This window comes from Triplophysa rosa, linkage group LG12 (genome assembly GCF_024868665.1).
Source record: "Triplophysa rosa linkage group LG12, Trosa_1v2, whole genome shotgun sequence".
NCBI classification, from domain to species: Eukaryota; Metazoa; Chordata; class Actinopteri; order Cypriniformes; family Nemacheilidae; genus Triplophysa; species Triplophysa rosa.
This window is the reverse complement of record NC_079901.1, coordinates 16133650-16153139: the sequence shown is the minus strand read 5'-3', so window position 1 is coordinate 16153139 and position 19490 is coordinate 16133650. Positions and strand designations below refer to the sequence as shown.

General features: G+C 39.7%; 2 protein-coding genes across 4 annotated transcripts in view; both read left to right on the top strand.

The window, feature by feature from the left end:
- ctcf (CCCTC-binding factor (zinc finger protein)) lies at positions 1-8799 on the top strand. 3 transcript variants are annotated; one of them, XM_057348100.1, is made up of 13 exons: positions 72-1182; positions 1647-1749; positions 1920-2480; positions 2585-2924; positions 3028-3198; positions 3326-3459; positions 3542-3662; positions 5489-5638; positions 5757-5917; positions 6021-6203; positions 6296-6431; positions 6574-6792; positions 6873-8799. In XM_057348100.1, the coding sequence occupies exons 2-13, from the start codon at positions 1726-1728 to the stop codon at positions 7100-7102; spliced, it is 2430 nt and encodes an 809-aa protein (XP_057204083.1). In that variant the 5' UTR covers positions 72-1182; positions 1647-1725; the 3' UTR covers positions 7103-8799. The 3 variants fall into 3 exon arrangements, with proteins under 3 accessions (XP_057204082.1, XP_057204083.1, XP_057204084.1); XM_057348101.1 differs by having other exon boundaries at positions 77-189; XM_057348099.1 differs by lacking the exon at positions 1647-1749 and having other exon boundaries at positions 1-189.
- A 2562-nt stretch (positions 8800-11361) lies between these two features.
- Positions 11362-19490, top strand: part of carmil2 (capping protein regulator and myosin 1 linker 2) — a 31626-nt gene continuing 23497 nt past the window's right edge. The window contains exons 1-18 of the mRNA XM_057347953.1: positions 11362-11487; positions 11668-11762; positions 12498-12548; positions 14424-14483; positions 14695-14816; positions 15903-16000; positions 16089-16159; positions 16253-16326; positions 16426-16501; positions 17252-17340; positions 17439-17533; positions 17627-17713; positions 17966-18075; positions 18353-18430; positions 18626-18702; positions 18784-18888; positions 19014-19083; positions 19363-19444. Of these exons, the coding sequence (XP_057203936.1) occupies positions 11451-11487; positions 11668-11762; positions 12498-12548; positions 14424-14483; positions 14695-14816; positions 15903-16000; positions 16089-16159; positions 16253-16326; positions 16426-16501; positions 17252-17340; positions 17439-17533; positions 17627-17713; positions 17966-18075; positions 18353-18430; positions 18626-18702; positions 18784-18888; positions 19014-19083; positions 19363-19444 (1477 nt within the window). The 5' untranslated portion in view covers positions 11362-11450. The remainder of the gene's footprint in view (positions 11488-11667; positions 11763-12497; positions 12549-14423; positions 14484-14694; positions 14817-15902; positions 16001-16088; positions 16160-16252; positions 16327-16425; positions 16502-17251; positions 17341-17438; positions 17534-17626; positions 17714-17965; positions 18076-18352; positions 18431-18625; positions 18703-18783; positions 18889-19013; positions 19084-19362; positions 19445-19490) is intronic.

Genomic DNA, 19490 nt, shown 5'->3' with positions numbered 1-19490 from the left:
CCCTTCACGACGCGCATGCGCAACAGCCGCTCAAGGCCGCCATTTTGTGCGGAGCCTACTCTGCAAAAGCGGGAGAGGATTAAAACCGCCGGAGGTGAAGGACGCAGTTTTACTCCGTCTCGTACTGAAGGAAGAACAAACCCTGAGCTTTCTGTCGAATTCAACGCGAGAATAAATCACCAAACGCAGGTAAAACAGCACTACTTTTCCGAAAGGGGGGAGTTTGCAGGAGCTTTAATCGGCCTCTAGGTGTCACGATGGGGCTCCCAGTCCAGGCGGCTGGCGGGGGGTGTTTGTCTCCCTCTATCGTTATCGAAAATTTAGCAAAAAACATTTATAACCCAGAAGTTCAGGCTTCTGACCGACTATTAAGCACTATTGAACCTATATCAGACGGCATTTCGCCCAGATGACCTTTTTTAGCGCTAGGATGTTTGTTTCAATCTTTAGGCCAGGCGTCCATTTTCTGTTTCTTCTCTTTGTTTCCTGTCTTTAGAAACCCGCCGTTTCTGCACGCGCACTTAGCCAACCAGCTAATATGCCTTTAAAACTTAACCAATTTTCAGTCGTACCACACCCAAACAGCCCAAACAAGCATTTAAATTTACACACAACATTTTCGTGTAATTTAAAGTCGTGAAATATATGACGTTTTCACATATTGTCGTGTTCGCGCCCCTCCTCGCGCAATTAAACTAAAAAACGAAACATTCGCTCGGTTCAGAAAAAATAAAGTCCCGTTACTAAGGCCTCCTGTGCCGTTTGCTCTCCCATTACATCCGAAAATGCGGTTGACATTTGAAATTACGTAAAACACCAAGTTTGTGATGATGTAGCATTAGTTCCGTTCCTGCTAGCGTATTGCGCAGATTCAAATCAAACGAGGAAGATGCCATTGCTAAATGATACCGATGGCCCTTTTCGATAAGTTAGACTATCTTACGCTCCCGGACCCGAGCACGTAACGGGGATTTATCGCCCTAAACGCAGCTCAATCGCCGCAGTTGTCGTTCTCCGCCCGCTCTTATCGAAAGACTAACCTCAAGCAACAAACGACTGAGGGGATAAAAACCGAGAGAGCTCCCTCTACAACCCGGCTGGTAGTGTTACAAAAACACGATTAACCATCTCAGAATGCCCTCTTGCTGTGGAAAATAATAAGCGTGTTTAGAACGTGTGCAGGTAGGGATAGTGGACATGTGAATCGTTTTGTGGGTTTAATGTGTTGGCAGCGACTGGTCGTTTCGAAGACGACCGATCACGCAGTCTAGTGAGGAAGTAACGTTACTGTTAGAAGTGAATCGGGGAGATGATGTTGGCGCCCGATCTAGAGTTCATGAACGTTGTTTGGTGCAACGTTAAACCAAAGCAAAAACTAAAAGTTTGGTTGAGCTTGTGCTCGTTTTAGTACTGCAACGAGTTTTACTCCGTTTTTTCAACATACTAATATTTTGTAAACAGCCGCCCTTTGGCTTTTATCATTATTTGACGAATTGCATTTATAAAATGACAAGCAAATAGCATGCAGCACCAATCATACAACGAATGGACACGCTATTATCTGAACTGTATCTGTGAAATTATATTAAATTTTATCGTTTTCTCCCAAGCCAGATTGATTGTCTGATTTATTTGCATCCCAACAGGTTGAGCTAGTTAGTAAGAGTTGAGACAGGTAGCTCATTCATCGGATGCAGAAAGTGGTGGAGACACAGGGGTAGAGATATGATGTATTCCTGTTTGGTTCAGGTAATCTCACAGCATCCTGTGCAAACACAAAAAAGTCAATGGAGCTGTCAACTAACTTGTTTCAATTGACATGCTTGATGTGCATGTAGACACAGTTCACATCACAGTCAGGTAGGATCATTTTAAAACGTTTCGTTTGGTGCTAAGTTCCCAGTTTTTGATTACTTTAGGTAATACCCATGGAAGAGGGACCGATTGAGGCAGTGGTGGAAGAGGCAGGGGATGCTTTCAAGGCAAAAGAATGTAAGACATACCAAAGGCGGCGAGAGGATGAAGAGGTGGGAGCTCAACTGCTGCAGGCTGCCGAGTTAGAGCAAGCCCAGGCTGAAGCAGAAGCTGTAGTGGAGGCCCAACAGCAACTGGTTGAAGGTGTAGTGAATGTCAACAGCATGATGGTGATGGAGTCCCTGGACCCTGCCTTGCTTCAGATGAAGACAGAAGTTATGGAGGCCGCTGTTGGAGCACCAGTTGGTGTGGCCGGTGCTGCCCATGAAGCCACTGTCACCACTGTGGATGACACTCAGATCATCACCCTGCAGGTGGTAAACATGGAAGAGCAGCAGTTGGGGTTAGGAGAGCTGCAGCTGGTGCAAGTGCCTGTTTCTGCTGTGCCCGTCACCGCAGCCACTGTGGAAGAGCTACAGGGAACGCTGATGGATGATGCTACTGCCATGCCTAAAGATGGAGAGCCTGTCATCTGTCACACCCTGCCGCTGCCTGAGGGTTTTCAGGTTGGTCATAACTCGTACTCGGTTTGGATTTATGAATTAGACCGTAAGAAACTTGGACTATGATCAGATCCTTGTAAGTCTCAATTTGATAATTTCTCCTAAAGGTGGTCAAGGTGGGTGCAAATGGAGAGGTGGAGACTGTGGAGCAGGATGAGCTCCAGGCCCAAGAAGAGCAGCCTCAACAGCAGGTGGAGGAGGAGATGGCTGAAGCCCAAGCTGATGACCCCACCTGGGCTAAAGATCCAGACTACACACCCCCTGTCAAAAAGATCAAGAAGGCAAAGAAAAGCAAACTGCGCTACAACACAGAGGGAGATAAGGACATGGATGTGTCTGTTTATGACTTTGAGGAGGAGCAGCAGGAAGGACTGCTGTCTGAGGTCAATGCTGAGAAAGTTGTGGGCAACATGAAACCACCCAAACCAACTAAAATCAAGAAGAAGGGTGAGAACTTTCGACACATACTCGGAAGTAACAGGCACTTGGGTATTAACACAATCTAGTAAGTTTAGCGGTTATGAGAATCACAATTCTCCTTTGTGTACAGGTGTTAAAAAGACATTCCAGTGTGAGCTGTGTAGTTACACTTGCCCACGACGCTCCAATCTGGACCGCCACATGAAGAGCCACACGGATGAGAGACCTCACAAGTGCCATCTGTGTGGGCGAGCCTTTAGGACCGTCACCTTGCTAAGGAACCACCTCAACACCCATACAGGTATCATTTCCAGTACATATGCTTTACAGTTTGAGAGTCTGTAGAGATAACTATATTTACGATATATGTAATGAGAAATTCATCCAGTTTCTTGAAATTTTTAATATATAAATGTTGTTCTTGACAGGCACCAGACCACATAAGTGCACTGACTGTGACATGGCCTTTGTCACCAGTGGAGAGTTGGTGCGACACAGACGCTACAAGCACACTCACGAGAAACCATTCAAGTGCTCCATGTGTGACTATGCCAGTGTGGAGGTTTGTTTGAGCGTCACGTTGTCTTTTTCCAAAAAGTGTTGATGTAGTTTACGTAAATTGATCCTTAATCTTGATATTGCAGGTTAGCAAGCTGAAGCGCCACATTCGCTCACACACCGGAGAGCGTCCCTTCCAGTGCAGCCTGTGCAGTTATGCCAGCAGAGATACCTATAAACTGAAGAGGCACATGAGGACCCACTCTGGTCAGCAGCACAGACTTTACTCTTCCCCACTCTTGCACTCTAATGCAGGGGTTCCCAAAGTAGGGGTCGGGACCCCCGGGGGGCAAGATTATTTTTATTATTAGGAATAGCGTATTTAATTAATAAGTGTAACAAAACATAAAAATGTTAAGTTAAAAATAAAACCATGCCAATAAAAAGCCATTAGCCTTTGGAATTTCTGACAGAGACAGAAAGGCCATCGTCCTCAGGTACGAAGGGAGTTCATGGTTTATGTATAACAACAAGTACAATAATGAGTAAATAACTATAAAGTCCGATTATATTAGACTGATCTTTTGTGTTGTCATTATGCATGTGTTTGGATAGACCTTATTAGCGTTTGTATACTCTTTTTTTTTTTTTTTTTTTTTATCCAAAGTGACTTACAAGTTAGGGATGGGCGATATGGCCCTAAAACTCTATCACGATAATTCCTGGTATTTCTTGCGATAACGATAAAAACGACGATATATACGTAACGCCATCCACCGCTGTTTTTTGCGTCAAGTGATAGTAGCTGCATGTAGTCTAGACCCTCAGAAAAACAAATATTATCAAAAAGTAAAACTTACCCCAAATCAAACAGCTCCTAAAATATACCTACAGTATTTTTGCAAATATAAAATATAATAGTGAGATTCGACTTCAAAAGGTTGTAGTAAAGAAAAGTTAAATGAACTAAAGCTCAATAAACACATGTCATACCTAAAACTATAAATTCTATTGTTGGGTGGAAACGATCGATCGCATCACGCTGTCAATCACTCTCTGTTGAACTGTGTGAACCTTCTCTTCTCACAGCAACATACACTGAATCTGTCTATGACTCGCGCTACAGAAAGAGAACAGAAAATGCGGATAAAAGAAATCTAATTAAATAATCCATGCTTTTATACGCTCATAAACGTATTTAAAATAACGTAATACAAACTTGCATTTGTACTGTATGTAAACAGGCAGCAGTGCTGTGCGCGCTGTGTCACTATGAAAGCACATGTGGGCGCGAGCTGCGCACGGGACGCTCCGTTCATACTGCATATAACAGGCAAGAAATCATATTAAACAATTTGCGCACGCGCGCATAACATCTAACGAATGTTTAAATAAATACTTTTAGCCAAACTAAATGTTGTGGTGTAACGCATTATGACTATCAACGAATACTTAACAAACGAATTAAATAAAACGAAAGTGAAACTAAACATGAACTCCGATGTATCTACAGTGCCAACCTAAACGAGATGTAGAGCTTTTAGTGCAAACTCTTTCTCAGCTTCACGTCCGCCCTCCGCTATACCTGTTTTCGCTTCGCATATGAGCTGTGAATGGGTCTCACAAAGAAATACGTCAACTAGAATTTATCGTTTATATCGCGGGAAGGCTAATTCCTATCATGTGGGGAATTTCTACCTGTATATCGCAAACGATATAATATCGCCCATCCCTATTACAAGTAGGAGAGCATATAAACATTTTGTGAACACTCTAAACAGTACAGTTAGTTTACAAGGCTATGCTACTAGGAGGATTAAGCTGGAGTAAGTAAAGGAGAGAATGAACAACAAGGTTTTTTTAGACAGTTATTGGTTAGTCAAATAAATGCGGAACAGGTATGTTTTGAGCTGTTTTTTAAAGGTTGTGAAGGAAGCTGCAGTTCTTGTGGAGGCTTTAGCTACCTCAGAGGATTGTGTGGGGTCTCGAGTCCCTGGCACTGTTATTTTGGGGGTCGCGGGCTGAAAAGTTTGGGAACCCCTGCTCTGATGTATCATTTCCCAAACTGACTTCAGTATTCCTGGTGGTTCTAGGAGAGAAGCCCTATGAGTGCTACATCTGTCATGCACGTTTCACCCAGAGTGGTACCATGAAGATGCACATCCTGCAGAAGCACACAGAGAACGTGGCTAAGTTTCACTGCCCCCACTGTGATACAGTTATTGCCCGCAAGAGTGATCTCGGTAAGACCCTCTATTGTTACAGCTTGCGTTTACAATATGTGGTTATGGAGATTCTTTCTTTTGCTAAATTAAATTAAACCAGTTGAATTTTAGGATGACATAACTGCTTTCTTTTCAGGTGTACATCTCCGTAAGCAGCATTCCTACATTGAGCAGGGCAGGAAGTGCCGTTACTGCGATGCAGTGTTTCATGAGCGTTATGCCCTCATCCAGCATCAGAAATCCCACAAAAATGAGAAACGATTCAAGTGTGACCAGTGTGACTATGCATGCCGCCAGGTTTGTGAATAAAATCTTGTTTGAGCACTGAATACTGGATCTGTATATATTTGAGGCCTCAAATACAACTGTTTCCTAAGTTTTGTGTACCTTTTGCTAACAGGAGCGTCACATGGTCATGCATAAACGCACCCATACCGGGGAGAAGCCATACGCGTGTAACCAATGTGATAAGACATTCAGGCAGAAACAGCTCCTGGACATGCACTTTAGGCGCTACCATGACCCCAACTTTGTACCAACGTCCTTCGTATGCACCAAGTGTGGCAAGACTTTCACTCGCCGGGTATGATGAGCTCACGGAAGTGTTGATGTTTAAAAGTACCTGTGGATGCATTGAAGATTATCTAATGAAATGTATTTGTGATTGATTGGCAGAATACCATGGCCAGGCATGCAGATAACTGCACTGGGATGGAATCTGCTGATGGAGAAAATGGAACTCCACCCAAGAGAGGTCGTGTTGGCAGAAAGAGGAAGATGCGCTCTAGAAAGGATGACGACGATGACAGTGGTGAGCGCCCATGGTTCAGCGAAGCTGCGTTTTATTCTGGTTTATATATGAACTTCTCAGTTATCCTAACTCGTTTTAACGATTAGGTTTTTAGAATGGTTTTGATTGTTTATGAATGATACTAAATGTGAATTAATTCTAGATGAGCATGGAGAGCCTGATCTGGATGATATTGATGAAGAGGATGAGGATGAAGAGATTTTTGATGATGATGATGATGATCACATGGATGTGGAACAGGCTCCACCCAGCGTTCCCATCCCTGCTCCTGCTGAACCTCCTGTCAAGAGGAAACGGGGCAGACCCCCCAAGAATGCACCCAAGTTTTCTCCTGCCACGCCTAGTCCAAAAACCACTGCAGGTATGCACTGTCGCATATCATAACGTGATTTATTTGATCTGTTACAAATACGTTTATTAAGTGATATTTTCTGCTTCTAGCTACCGCTGCCATAATCCAGGTGGAGGATGAAAGCACAGGGGCCATTGAGAACATCATTGTGAAAAAGGAGCCTGAAGGCACTGATCCAGTTCCTGTACCCGCCCAGCCGGTGGTGGAGGAGCTAGAGGCGGTCGAGGCTGGTGTAGAAACAGTGCAGATAGCCGTCCCTGAAGCTGCACCTAACGGTGACCTAACTCCTGAAATGATCCTTAGCATGATGGACCGGTGATCTGGAGACACATCTCCACACACAGGCTGATCACACAAACGCTTGCAGATATACACATCCCTGTATGTGTCCCATAACTATATACACACTTGCTTACATCTCTTTTCTCACCTCTTTCAACACCATGCTTCTTTTCTTTTGTATCCTCATGTTTATAACCAGATGTCAAAGCAAATTTTCTAAGACTTCATGTTGTACTCCTGTTTACTATAAAACCCAACTAAGTTCTTACATTTTGTCTTTCATAACATTTATACTCATGAGGATTTCAAAACCGTGCATGGAAACACATTTTCCTGTCATAGCATAGTTCCGCTGCAGAGTTTTTTTACTTTGAGGGGTGAGAGCGGGAATGCACGGCATCTCGAGACTTAACATGCTGTGCTACATGCATATAGACTTCTCTTTTCCCAGCTAATCTGATGTGTTTGTTTTTCCTAATCAGACATTGCCATGGCAGTACTGAGAAACAATATCATTTTGTGCCTGGTCAAGCCTTGATATCTAGAATTGCTGTCACTGCTGTAGAAATGGGTCATTTTGACCCAACGGTCCAAGAAAATCCTCTAAATGTTTGACATTTAGTCAAAATGACGTTTATTCACTGTTTACTCCTCGTGCTCCTTCATTGGTCACAGGTGACGGTGTTAGAGAGAGTAGAAATGTAGCCATCTGATTATCAAGCCAGGGACATCCATTCACATGTCTAAAACAGTTGATAAAGATGTACAGGTAATCTTGGCTAGTCTTGCTTGTAAATAACTTTTATTTTTTGTTTTATTATGATCATTTTAATCTTTTCTAGCGATTTGATGACCGGAATGCTAGGGCAATAGCTTTTAACAGTAGTTGTTTGAAAACACGCCACGCCACTGACGGCTTTCAAATTACTAACTGGGAAAAATGAGAGCCTGAGGAATTATGTAGGCTGCATAAACCCCTTTTCTTTCGCTCCTTCTGTTGCTTAAATCTTGCAATTCAATCTTGCTTGTCTGGGGGGGGGTTGCTTAATGATGAAGCTTAACGTTTTGTCGCCATTTTAAGGTGACAAAATTCCAAACTTATGAATTGGCCTCAATGTTGGATTTTGTAAAAGGAAGAAAACGGACAACTGGGGAAATACAGCAATGTGCATGTCTCATAAATCACTTGAAACTTGTGATGTGGTTGTGTTCACTACAACCAGCCCTAAATATTAAACTATGTCCTGAAATTTTATCCAAGTACGATTATATTTCGTAGGATACTGAAAATGAAAAAGATGTCTTGCGGTTTACAATAGGTTTATCAGACCACATCTAATTTAAGTAGATTAATATGGGTGTTTGAGGAAGATATTTTGATACGACCTGTTTCTAGAAGGGGAAGTTTGGATAGGATATTTGTAAAAAGTTTGTCACTTGTTAAAGTAATGTCCTTATAATTTCTGATCTCTTTTTTGCCGTTCTCCTTCAGAATAATGTTTTCCTCCAACATGTAATTGCATTTAAATCGCTTTCTTTTTTTTAAGCTCTTAAAATTCTAGGTTAATATGCATTTTGTTTTTTTACCTAGCTGTACTGTGTGAATTTTACAATGATCACAAAACCAACCTTATAAAGACATTTATTATGGCTGAGTGGGGCATAGAGGGCAGATGAAGAAAGATTGTGTGGAGAATGTATTGCTGTACAGCTAAATAAAAAAATATTGTCCTATGTCAGTGTTTGTTTTTGCTTTTTTTCACATATGCATACATACGTTATATATACACTGCCCGTCCAAAAATGTACACATTAATATTTTGTTGGACTGCCTTTAGCTCTGATTATGGCACGCATTTGCTGCGGCATCGTATCGATAAGGTTCTGCAATGTCCAGAAAGGCCTTTTTTCCCTGTCCAGAGTTGCATTTTTCGCCAAGATCTTGTATTGATGATGGGAAAGTCTGACCGCTGCGCAAAGTCTTCTCCAGCACATCCCAAAGATTCTTAATGGGGTTAAGGTGTGGACTCTGTGGTGGCCAATCCATGTCTGAAAATGATGTCTCATGCTCCCTGAACCACTCTTTCACAATTTGAGCCTGATGAATCCTGGCATTGTCATCTTGGAATATGCCCGTGCCATCAGGGAAGAAAAAACTCAATGGAATAACCTGGTCATTCAGTATATTCAGGTAGTCAGCTGACCTCATTCTTTGGACACATAACGTTGCTGAACCTAGACCTCCAATCCAACGGGAGGTTCTTACCGATTTGCTTAGTTAAATCCAGGTGGTGACTTTTTTGGATGGGCAGTGTATATACAGTGGTTATAGAAAAGAATCACCCCCTTGTTGCTTGGCAGCATGAAATGAAGATGGACACAGTTTTTTCCAGTTGTATTTACTCAGTGCAACTTATAACATCAAGCAAACTACATAACATTAACATGTAATAAAAAAGTTGGAAAAAGGATCACCCCTCCTACAAATGACTTGTAAACTCAATCAGGTGTAGCTCATCATCTTACTAAATGGCACACAAAGCCATTTGACTTTCAACTGTGGTCATTTTGATTAGCTCAAAATTAGCTCAGCAAAAGGTGTTTAAGGTTATTGTTAATTATTTGGCCTCAACACTAAACAATATGTCTGGCGGAAATCCAATACAGCTCACCATCGAAAAAGCACCATTCCCTACCGTAAAGCATGAAGGTGGTAATATCCTGTTATGGGGGTGTTTCTCTGCATCAGGGACTGGAGCACTTGTCAGGATAGTGGGTAAAATGGATGGTGCAAAATACCGTCAAATTCTTAAGGAAAATCTACTGCCCTCTGCCAGAAAGTTGTCTATGGGAAGAAGGTTTATCTTCCAACATGACAACGACCCAAAGCACACAACAAAACTGACCACAAAGTGGTTAATGGACAAACAGGTGAATGTCCTTACATGGTTAGGGTTGGTATAGTAGTCAAAGCCCAGACTTGAACCCCATTGAAAATCTGTGGAATGACTTGAAGACCGCAGTCCAAAAAAGGTCACCATCAAATTTAACTGAACTTTAGCAGTTCTGCAAAGAAGAGTGGGCAAATATTGCAAAGTCTAGATGTGCAAAGTTAGTAGAGACATATCCCAACAGACTGAAGGTTGTAATTTAACTGACACAAGGTGGTGATCCTTGTTTTTTTTTTTTATGACATATTGGTCTTTCTCTTACATGTTATAAGTTGCACGGAGTAAATACAGCTGGATAAAACAAAAACTGTGTCCATCTTCATTTCAAGCTGCAAAGCAACAAAATGTGATTATTTTGAAAGGGGGTGATTCTTTTCTATATCCACTGTGTACAGTATATATAACATTTATAACAGGAAAGTTGATGCGGTGTCTCTTAAATTGCACATTTTGACAACAACTACTGATGCCATTTTAATAGGCCGGTCAGGTAAATCAGTTTATCTTGAATTACAGCCAAGCAGTTATTAAAATGGAAAAGAAATGTGACACAGTAGCTATCTCTATATAGCAAAAGAACTGGGTAATTATCTTAAATGTGTTGTACCATTATATTGAGGTGTTGTTTGACTAATTTAAGTTAATGTTCTTCTGCTGTGTGTGGAAGTTGCTAATAAAAACATATGATTTGTTTAAACCTTAATGTTTAGGGTTTCAAGTAAACAATTTTCCATCAAAAGGAGATACAGAGAGAACACTCTTAAAATTAAAGGTGCTTAAAGGGTTCTTCACAGTGATGCCATAGAAGAACCGTTTTTGGTTCCACAAAGAACCATTCAGTCAAAGGATCTTTAAAGAACCATCTCATTTTTTACATTTTTATAATCTGAAGAACCTTTTTTCACCACAAATAAACAGAAAGGTTCTTCGGAGGTTAAAGGTTCTTTATGGCACCATTTAGACAAAAAGGTTCTTCTACGGCATCATGAAGCATTTTATTTTTAAGAGTGTTCAGAAATTGCAGTGTTTTTCATTTGTATCGACCCATAGATAAAGTGAGCACTTATAATGTGATTTCAAAATTTTATTTGATATGTTTTTAAGCTGTAACTAGGTCAGTATGTGACTAAAGCGGTCACGTTTGCAGTGTAAATGCCAACATAATAAAATCATTTGCAAACGCTGTAATTTTTGCATTTGTGTTGGAATTACTCTGTGAAACCTTTTAATTGTGTGAAACTGCCTGTCATAGGATGCTGTTCATGTTGTTCAGGTGTCACATCCTGTCTCAGACCTGTACTCTCAAACTGTGGTTTTCCCCATGTGCATAAATCATAAAGCAGCAGGATGTGTGTATGTACGAGTGTGTCACTTACGGTTGTGAGATTTGCTGTCATTGACCTAGCCTGTTGCCACCAGTAGACCGAAAAGACAATGGCAGCACAAACAGAAGTTCCCTTTTGTCTTAAAGGTATGGTGCATTTTACAACATACTACTGAAATACAGATACATAACCTTGTTTGTTTCATCCTGAGATGCTCAGATATCTGGTTTGTGCATCTTACAGTAAACAGTTTGGGATCAAGCTTTTCTTGGTTTGTGATTTTGTTTATACATGTGTTATATGCTGCTTAAATATTTGTTTTACAGAGAGCATAACCAAGTACCTGAAGCCACTAAGGGTTAAGTTCATGGGTTTGGTGCACCTCAACCAGTGCAAAGGAAGAACAGAGAGCCGAGTGTTGGTACGCCAATCTCAACCCTCATACACATTTTGTAATACGTATTGCACCGTGCAGACGTTTTTATGAGTTGTGATGTATAGCAGCATTCAAAAAAGGGACCACATGTAAAATGTGGGATAAACAATGTATCTCTGTATTTTCTTGTATGTAATCTCTAGTCTTTGTACAAATTAATGTACAACACATTTTAACATCATGTTGGAATTACCTGAATGATCAGGACCTGCTAAATTTGAACTCTTACTTTAGTACAAAAACTCTTGGGGCCAGTTGCATAAACAGCTACTAAGTTTAGATTTAACAACTAGTCACACTGACTAGCAATTTGTGAAGACTATTCAGTCTTTTATGATTTCATCTAGACTGATCTACCTGCTTAAAGAAGTTATGACCAGTCTTGAAGAAAGAAAATGTTAGATGACTTGTAAGACTTGTAGGACTAGTCTAAGCAGTTTTTGCAACCTGCCCCTGGTCTCATACGCAAATACGTCATTGTTTTATTGCTTTAGTGTGTTGCTATATTTTTATTTCTTTATTCGTTTATTTATGGCACAGCACAGATCACAATTTTCCAATCAGTTTGCTTAGCCATAAACTGAAAGCCCTGTGCAAGCAGATTTGATAATGAAGCTGAAAGTAAGTCGGTACATTGTCGTTTTTCTCCCAGCAGATGGCGCTTGACCCACATTTACGCTTCATATTTACAAAATCTTTTCCTGTTGTTGTTTATGACAGGCGATGTCTCAATGGCGGGCTCATTTATTCTACAGCAAGCATCCAGTTAAGGTGGGAAACATTATTATTTGATCCTGTATTACAGCACATATGTGGCAGTCATTAATTCTAACAAGAGGACATCTTTTATGTATTAATAGGTGATCGATGCTACTGTTTGCCACACACACACACTTTTCGAATGTTTTTTGTACACACCTGTCTGATGATGTGATTAATCTTACAGCAGAGATGTAGATCAGAGGGTCATATCATATACAATGGCCCCCAAAGTGTCTGAAATTATAACCGTAAATAAAAAAACTTCAATGACGTTGCGTTACATAACACAACTTGACCAAATGTGAAACGAACGTGTAATGGACACTTTAAACCATGACATTTTATAAACAGTAGATAACGCGTTAAACAAAGTCCAAATGAATTTCGCTAACCTTTCCGTCGCTAGACCTGTTCGAACATTTTATAAATGCAGCCATATAGGTGTGATGACGTACACCTGTATGACACCTGTACGTCACCTGCGGGATCTTTGAGTAGGCTAACGTTAATCGACTCAAGTTTAAAGTTGTTTAAAAGCAATTGAAAGAAAAAATACGGAAAGTGAAGTTCTCAGTATGAATGTTAACAATTAAATCAATAGCAATTAATTGATATTTATGAATATCATTTATTAAACACACCAGTTGATGTATTGATGAACTTAATTGGTCGAATAATGAAATGAAAACCAATTAATAATATTCCTGAAAAATTGATCAAATTTTTTGTTTGTATATGTATCTTGCATTGATTTAATTGTAGCTTGAAAGGAGAGTTCACCCCAAAATTAAAATTCTTTCATCATTTGTTCATCCTCGTGCCATTCCAAACCTGTATTACTTTCTTTCTTCTGTAGAACACAAAAGAATACATTTTGATGAACATCTGTAACCTAACAGCTTGACTTATAGTGTGTTGGTACTAAGGATGCAACAATACAGCTCACCCATACGAACCTCGGTTTATGGTCCACGGTTTTTGGTTCGGTTCTGATGGCTTCGGCACATTAAAGTGTTTTTTTTGGCAATTTTAACAATCATAGGTAGTTTAGATGGAGGTCATATCGAACGGTTCAATATTATATTGAGTATTGTGGCATCCCTAATTGGTACAAAACTACCGAGACATTTATCAAAGTATCTTCTTTTGTGTTGCACATAAGAGAGTCATACGGGTTTTGAGTGCAGGCTGAATAAATGTTTACCAGATTTTTCCATAGAAAGTGTCCAAAAGGGTGATGTACTGTTATAATACCGACAGCCAGGAAATTACAATGTTAAACATATTAAGAATGTTACGTAAATTCTTCTACCCATTCTAAAGAAATAAGGAAATAGCCTGAGAGCCAAAAACCTGCAACTAACCTTGAAGCAGTGCATTTAACCCATGTCATGAACATATGCAGCCGATAAAACAAACAGTAGATTACGAGCAGGAAAGTCAGTAGGTCACGTCCAGTATTAACTCGCAGTGCTGTGGGGTGAAATATTTCTTAGTAGAACACCTTTGAATATGTTTTATACGCCTACATGAAAAAACATAGTTTTGATCTGTGAAATCAAAGCCTAATGAATGAAAACAAAAGACAACTCCTACTGAGAGCTCATGTACATGCTTCAAAGATTATATGCGATTATACATTGCAAAAGCGTTGTATGGCTATGCATGCAGTTAGACATTGAATGTGTGTAACTCAGTATCTGGGGAAAACACTTGTTCCAAAGCTCAGCTTCTGTGTTTGAGTTTCAATGAATGACCTAGCCTCCCCGACACCCACCTTCTCTTTTTTTGTTAACTTGTGAGTCACTGTGTTTCCAGTGTGATTTGCTGCATATGCATGTCAAAGTGTTTGTGCTGTTTATGACGGTCAGTGTCTTGGTACAGGTGGAGAGCTCCTTCAGTTATCTAGAGATCTATGCCATTATCATTGAGAGTATTGAACAGGTAAGAGATCTTTAGTTTCATTTATGTAACATAAGGTTTACGGTTGAGATCACCTCATCTGTCTTTACAAATGGTTTTTAATCGGTTATTAGTCTCAAAGGCTGTAAATAGCAAATGAAGATGTCCAGCAGTGTATCACTTAACAAAGACACTCTGAGAGACAACCGTGCGGATTGTTTTCCTTCATCTTTTCCCTTTATGTGTGTGTCAGGTGGTTATTGAGACAGACAGGCAGATCTACTCTCTCAACCTGATGTCTGTGCGAGACCTGGAAGCCGTGGTCACTCAAGTCACTGCTTCACTTAAGAAGATCTTCCCTGATTCATCTCCAGGGTCAGTGAGTGGTCACCACAGCCGATCAGACAGACGGCATTACCTTCAACACATTTGATTTAGCATTAACTTTATTAGTGCTTTAACTAAAGTCTGTCATAAAGAAAAAAGTGGGTGATGGTTTCTTTTAATACATTTTTAATAAATGTTTTGGTTGCTTACAATATAAGATCTTTACAACTTTGACTCATTTCTGCTGGGAAATCGTAACAGATTTATCTGCCCACAAATGGAACAAATATGACCTTTAAAGAAGTCACTATCTAATAATGTGTGGCGCCAACATGCAGGCGAGAGTAGGGATCGATGTAACACTCAAATGTAACATTGGTAATAACTTAATGCACAATGCACTCACCCCTTTTGGAGGAATATCCGGCTCATCCAAAATAATAATAACAACAACTATTATTATTATTAATATTATTATTAAAACCTAAATTCAAAATATAGTTTTTAGTTCTGATGTCTTCTGTTTGTAATTAGTATTAACAGTAAATTAATCACACATTGAGTCATACATTTAAAAAATAGTTTTCCCCCCTTATGCATCATAGTTTTATATTTTTAGGCTTAATTTTGATTATTACATTTGGACTATATGTAAATGTATTTCTAGTTCGTTGTACCTGATTTGATTAAGTGTGATTGACTACTTATGTGTCCAACATGTTTAAGGCACAATTTTAAAGATTTAGGCTAAATTTTATTAAAACATGAAAATTCTGTCATCATTTACTCACCCGCAGGTTGTTCCAAACCTGTATAAATTTCTTCTGCTGAACACAAAGAAATATATTTGGAAGAATGTCAGTAATCAAGCAGATCTCATCCCTCATTTACTGCCATAGTAGGGAAAATAAATACTATGGGAGTCAATGGGGGATAAGATTTGTTTGGTTACTGACATTCTTTCAAATATCTTCATTTGTGTTTGGCAGAACAAAGGAATGTATACAGGTTTGGAACAGTCTGAGGGAGAGTAAATGATTACCATTTTTGGGTGAACAATCTCTTTAATAAATGAGCAACATTCGAAACCCCTTACTGTGTATCGTCATTCACCACATCTTTCTTTTCTTTTAGGAAGCTATTAAAGAAAATTCCCCCCGACCTACAAGAGCGTCTGTGTAGTCTTGCCTCCAGAGTAGAACAACACATAAATGGAGCTGTTGGACCATGTGGTCAGATGATTATGTCATCACTGCACACGATTACATGTCGATATTATAACAAGATTAGAGCAGACGAGCATTTTTTCTTCCTCCACAGGAGGTTTCTCGGACACGTACGCAGCATTGTGTGACTTCAATGAATTCCCATGTTGTGAGGAAGTTCAATGGGTCTGTGATATTCACCACTAATTAACATCACGTTAGTGAAAATATTCGGGGCGAAATTATGTTTTTTATGAATATTGCTTTTGTTGTTTTTAGGATGTTGACAATATTTACCATGTTCAAAACTGTCGGGTATTTAACATCATAGACTTCAGTCATTTAGACAACAGGTAGGCCAAACACCTATTTAAGGGAATTAAAACGATTTTTATCTTGTGATTTGTAGTTAATAAATGTAATATAACATAATTTATTCACTTCTTAAACAGAGACTTGGCTTTAGCTGTAGGCGCCTTGTCTTTCAACCAGTGGTTCACCAAGATATGCAGCAAGGACTTCAAACTGGTAAATACTGTTATGCAAAATATTTATTGAGAGGGAAATTTTATTTGGGGAAATTAGGATATCAACAGCATTTGAATCCATGTTTCTACAGCAGTGGTTCTCAAACTTTTTCGTTGTAAGGCCCCCTTTGTGTTAAGTGCATCGCTTTGCGGCCCCCCATATAAAGACGTATAATCTTAAACTTAGAATTTTAATTAAACCAAAAACATTCAGTTATACAATGCTGGAACCTCAATTCTTTTGGTTGGTGGTGTCATTTTTCTGATGTTTGATTGCATAAAATCTATGATAAATCTATGACGGCAAAGATGCGAAAATGTGACGACATCTTAGTCGTGGGTCAGCTGCTAGATACCACTGAATTTCATACACTGGACCTTTAAGTTTTAACTTAATCCAATAAACTTAATTTAGCTTTATTTTTTCTTTCCTCATTTGCTGATATTTTTGCTTGTTTAATCTGACTTTGGAAATTGTTACATTTCTTCAGAAAATCAAGATATAATATCTTCTATTTAATATCTTAATATTTAATATTTTTAATATCTTCACATTTTACTTGTGAAATGAATGTATCTTGATTCAAGACATTTTTTTGACATTTGTACTGGAAAACAAGACTAAAGTACTTTTTTGCAGTGTGGGGATAAAACGGAACAACAAGAAAGTAAAAACGCGACAACAGCTATAGTATCACAGGCTGATTTTCTTCCCCTCTCACATGTGTTTTTTCTGCTCTTTGTTCCCCAGACACCTGATGTTCAGGATCAGGTCCTCTACATGGTCACCAGGTCCAGCGCTCTGGAAGAAGTTAGTCTGGAAGCCAGTGGCCTCAGAATGTGAGTTTACAATGCATTCTATAAATTAGGTTATCAAGTACATGTTGGTGTCCTCCTCACTATTTCTTGTTGTAAATGTCATTTCAATCCTGCTGCAGGGATTTTGCTATTAAGTTGTCCAACGCTCTTCGGGACAATTCTGCCTCGGCCATCCATATCATCAACTTGTCTGTCAATGCTATAGAGGACAAAGGTGCCATATATTCTTTCTCCTCTGGGACCTCAGGTCTTTGTACACATTTAGACATCTTATACAGAAACTGTATCTTTGTGTCCATGTGGTCAGGTGTGATGGCTCTCAGTCAAAGCTTGGGCAAATTGCCCCGTGGCCTCAGTCAGCTGTACCTCTCAAAGGTCTCCCTTGCTCCAAGAGGTACGATATTCACATCTTATCCCCTTTTTAAAGCATAAAGCTTTATTAAGACAGACTGCTGTGATTCACGGCTACAAGAAGTAAATACATTTGTACATATCCTTGAAAGAATGTGCTAGTATCACTATCACAATGCAGATGTTTTGTAAATGTTTGGCAGGGCGTTGCTAATTAGTTACATTAAAGGAGACAACTTTTTAGCTCTGTTGAAATAATATCTTGGGAATTTTATCGTTCCTCCTGTTGCTGTAGGTCTGGGCTGTCTGGTTCAGGTTCTCCGGCAGAGCTCATTTCTTTGCAAAACTCTGACCCACCTGGACCTGAGTGGAAACACTGGTTGCTTGGCAACAGAGGAGGCTGTGGTGAGTAGGGCTGGTCACATTCAAACTATGTTTCAGTCCATTCATTTTCGGTTATCAGGAACTATTAGAAGCGTGGTTCTCGTTAAACATTTGTGAGAAACTGTTTTATTGCAGGAGATGAGTGAACCGGTGGATGTTAGAGTCCAGATGGTGTTGAATTAACCAGTGTCCTTGAGATTAGATGGAGAACGTAGAGATCGATTCAATGCACCTGTAATTGCTCGATGCCTTAAATAAATGACACGCAGCCTGAATCCTTTGCTTGTCTATCTTATAGAATCTCTTTAAATTCCTGTCTGCTCCTAATGCTGTTTCACATCTGAATCTCAGCTGCACGGACTGTCCACTTGACACGGTGAGTCACATCACAGGATTCCTCTTTTAGGCTTCTACAGAACTGCATTGCATCTTTTTGGGTGATTGCTCTATTTGTAGTGTAAAATGAATCCGTGAGTCGTATGTTAACTGCTGACAAATACGTTATATGCATTCACATTTTGTCTGTGTGAAATGAATTGATTTGTTTATATTATTGTCTATTGTTGTCTAGCTCTTTGTATCTCTTTCCATGGGCTGCTGCACTACTCTTAGCTACCTCAACCTCTCCAGAAACACGTTTTCTCATAGGTGAGTTCTCCAAACTCATCACGAATTATAAGCGTCTACAAACAAAAAGCATGTACGTACTGATCTGTATGGCTGTTGTAGGAAAGTGCGAGAGGTCACACGCAGTGTCATGGATTTCTTTAGCAAGAGCACTATGTTGAAATACGTGGGATTGTCTGGCACTAAACTACCTCCAGATGCTCTCAGGTGCGGCCTTTATGCTTATTAGCATGTACAGATACATGTATGTGCCATTATCTCAAATGCAGACCTTAATGGATCTTTAGCATATCTTGGCTTATTGGTTTAATTAGTTTTGTGTGTTTCTGAAGATTGTTACTACAGGGCCTGGCCACTAACACTCATCTATCTGAGCTGGAACTTGACATCAGCTCCTGTGAGGTACACACACAATCAAACGTTATGTTTTAGATATGACATCTGCTTTTTTTTATTGAACTATTGGAATTTTGTTACATTTTAATTATACATTTGAACTACTTAGGACTATTACTCCAAATTTGACATTTTCATATCTGAAACAAGACTTTTAGTTCCTTTAAGTAAGTGATGTAGTGGAGACATTTTACCCACACAATGACAGAGTAACACGACCACATACACACGTCCAGATATGGCCATGTGTAAATGTTTGTTCTTCGTGTGTGTGACTTTGTGTAGCTGAGGTCGGCTGGAGCTCAGGTGATTCAGGACCACATCTTCGAGGCCAAGGCCATTTGCAGTTTGGATATGTCTGACAATGGTGCAGTTCCTCTCTCTCTCTCTCTCTCTCTCTCTCTCTCTCTCTC

What these genes read in the sequence shown, in the direction of transcription:
- ctcf (XM_057348099.1), top strand. Translation starts at nt 16, where the DNA reads ATGCGCAACAGCCGCTCAAGGCCGCCATTTTGTGCGGAGCCTACTCTG. An exon ending in CGCTGCCTGAGGGTTTTCAG is followed by an intron (nt 2,481 to 2,584) that starts GTTGGTCATAAC and finishes TTTCTCCTAAAG; the next exon opens with GTGGTCAAGGTGGGTGCAAA. An exon ending in TGCCCGCAAGAGTGATCTCG is followed by an intron (nt 5,639 to 5,756) that starts GTAAGACCCTCT and finishes CTTTCTTTTCAG; the next exon opens with GTGTACATCTCCGTAAGCAG.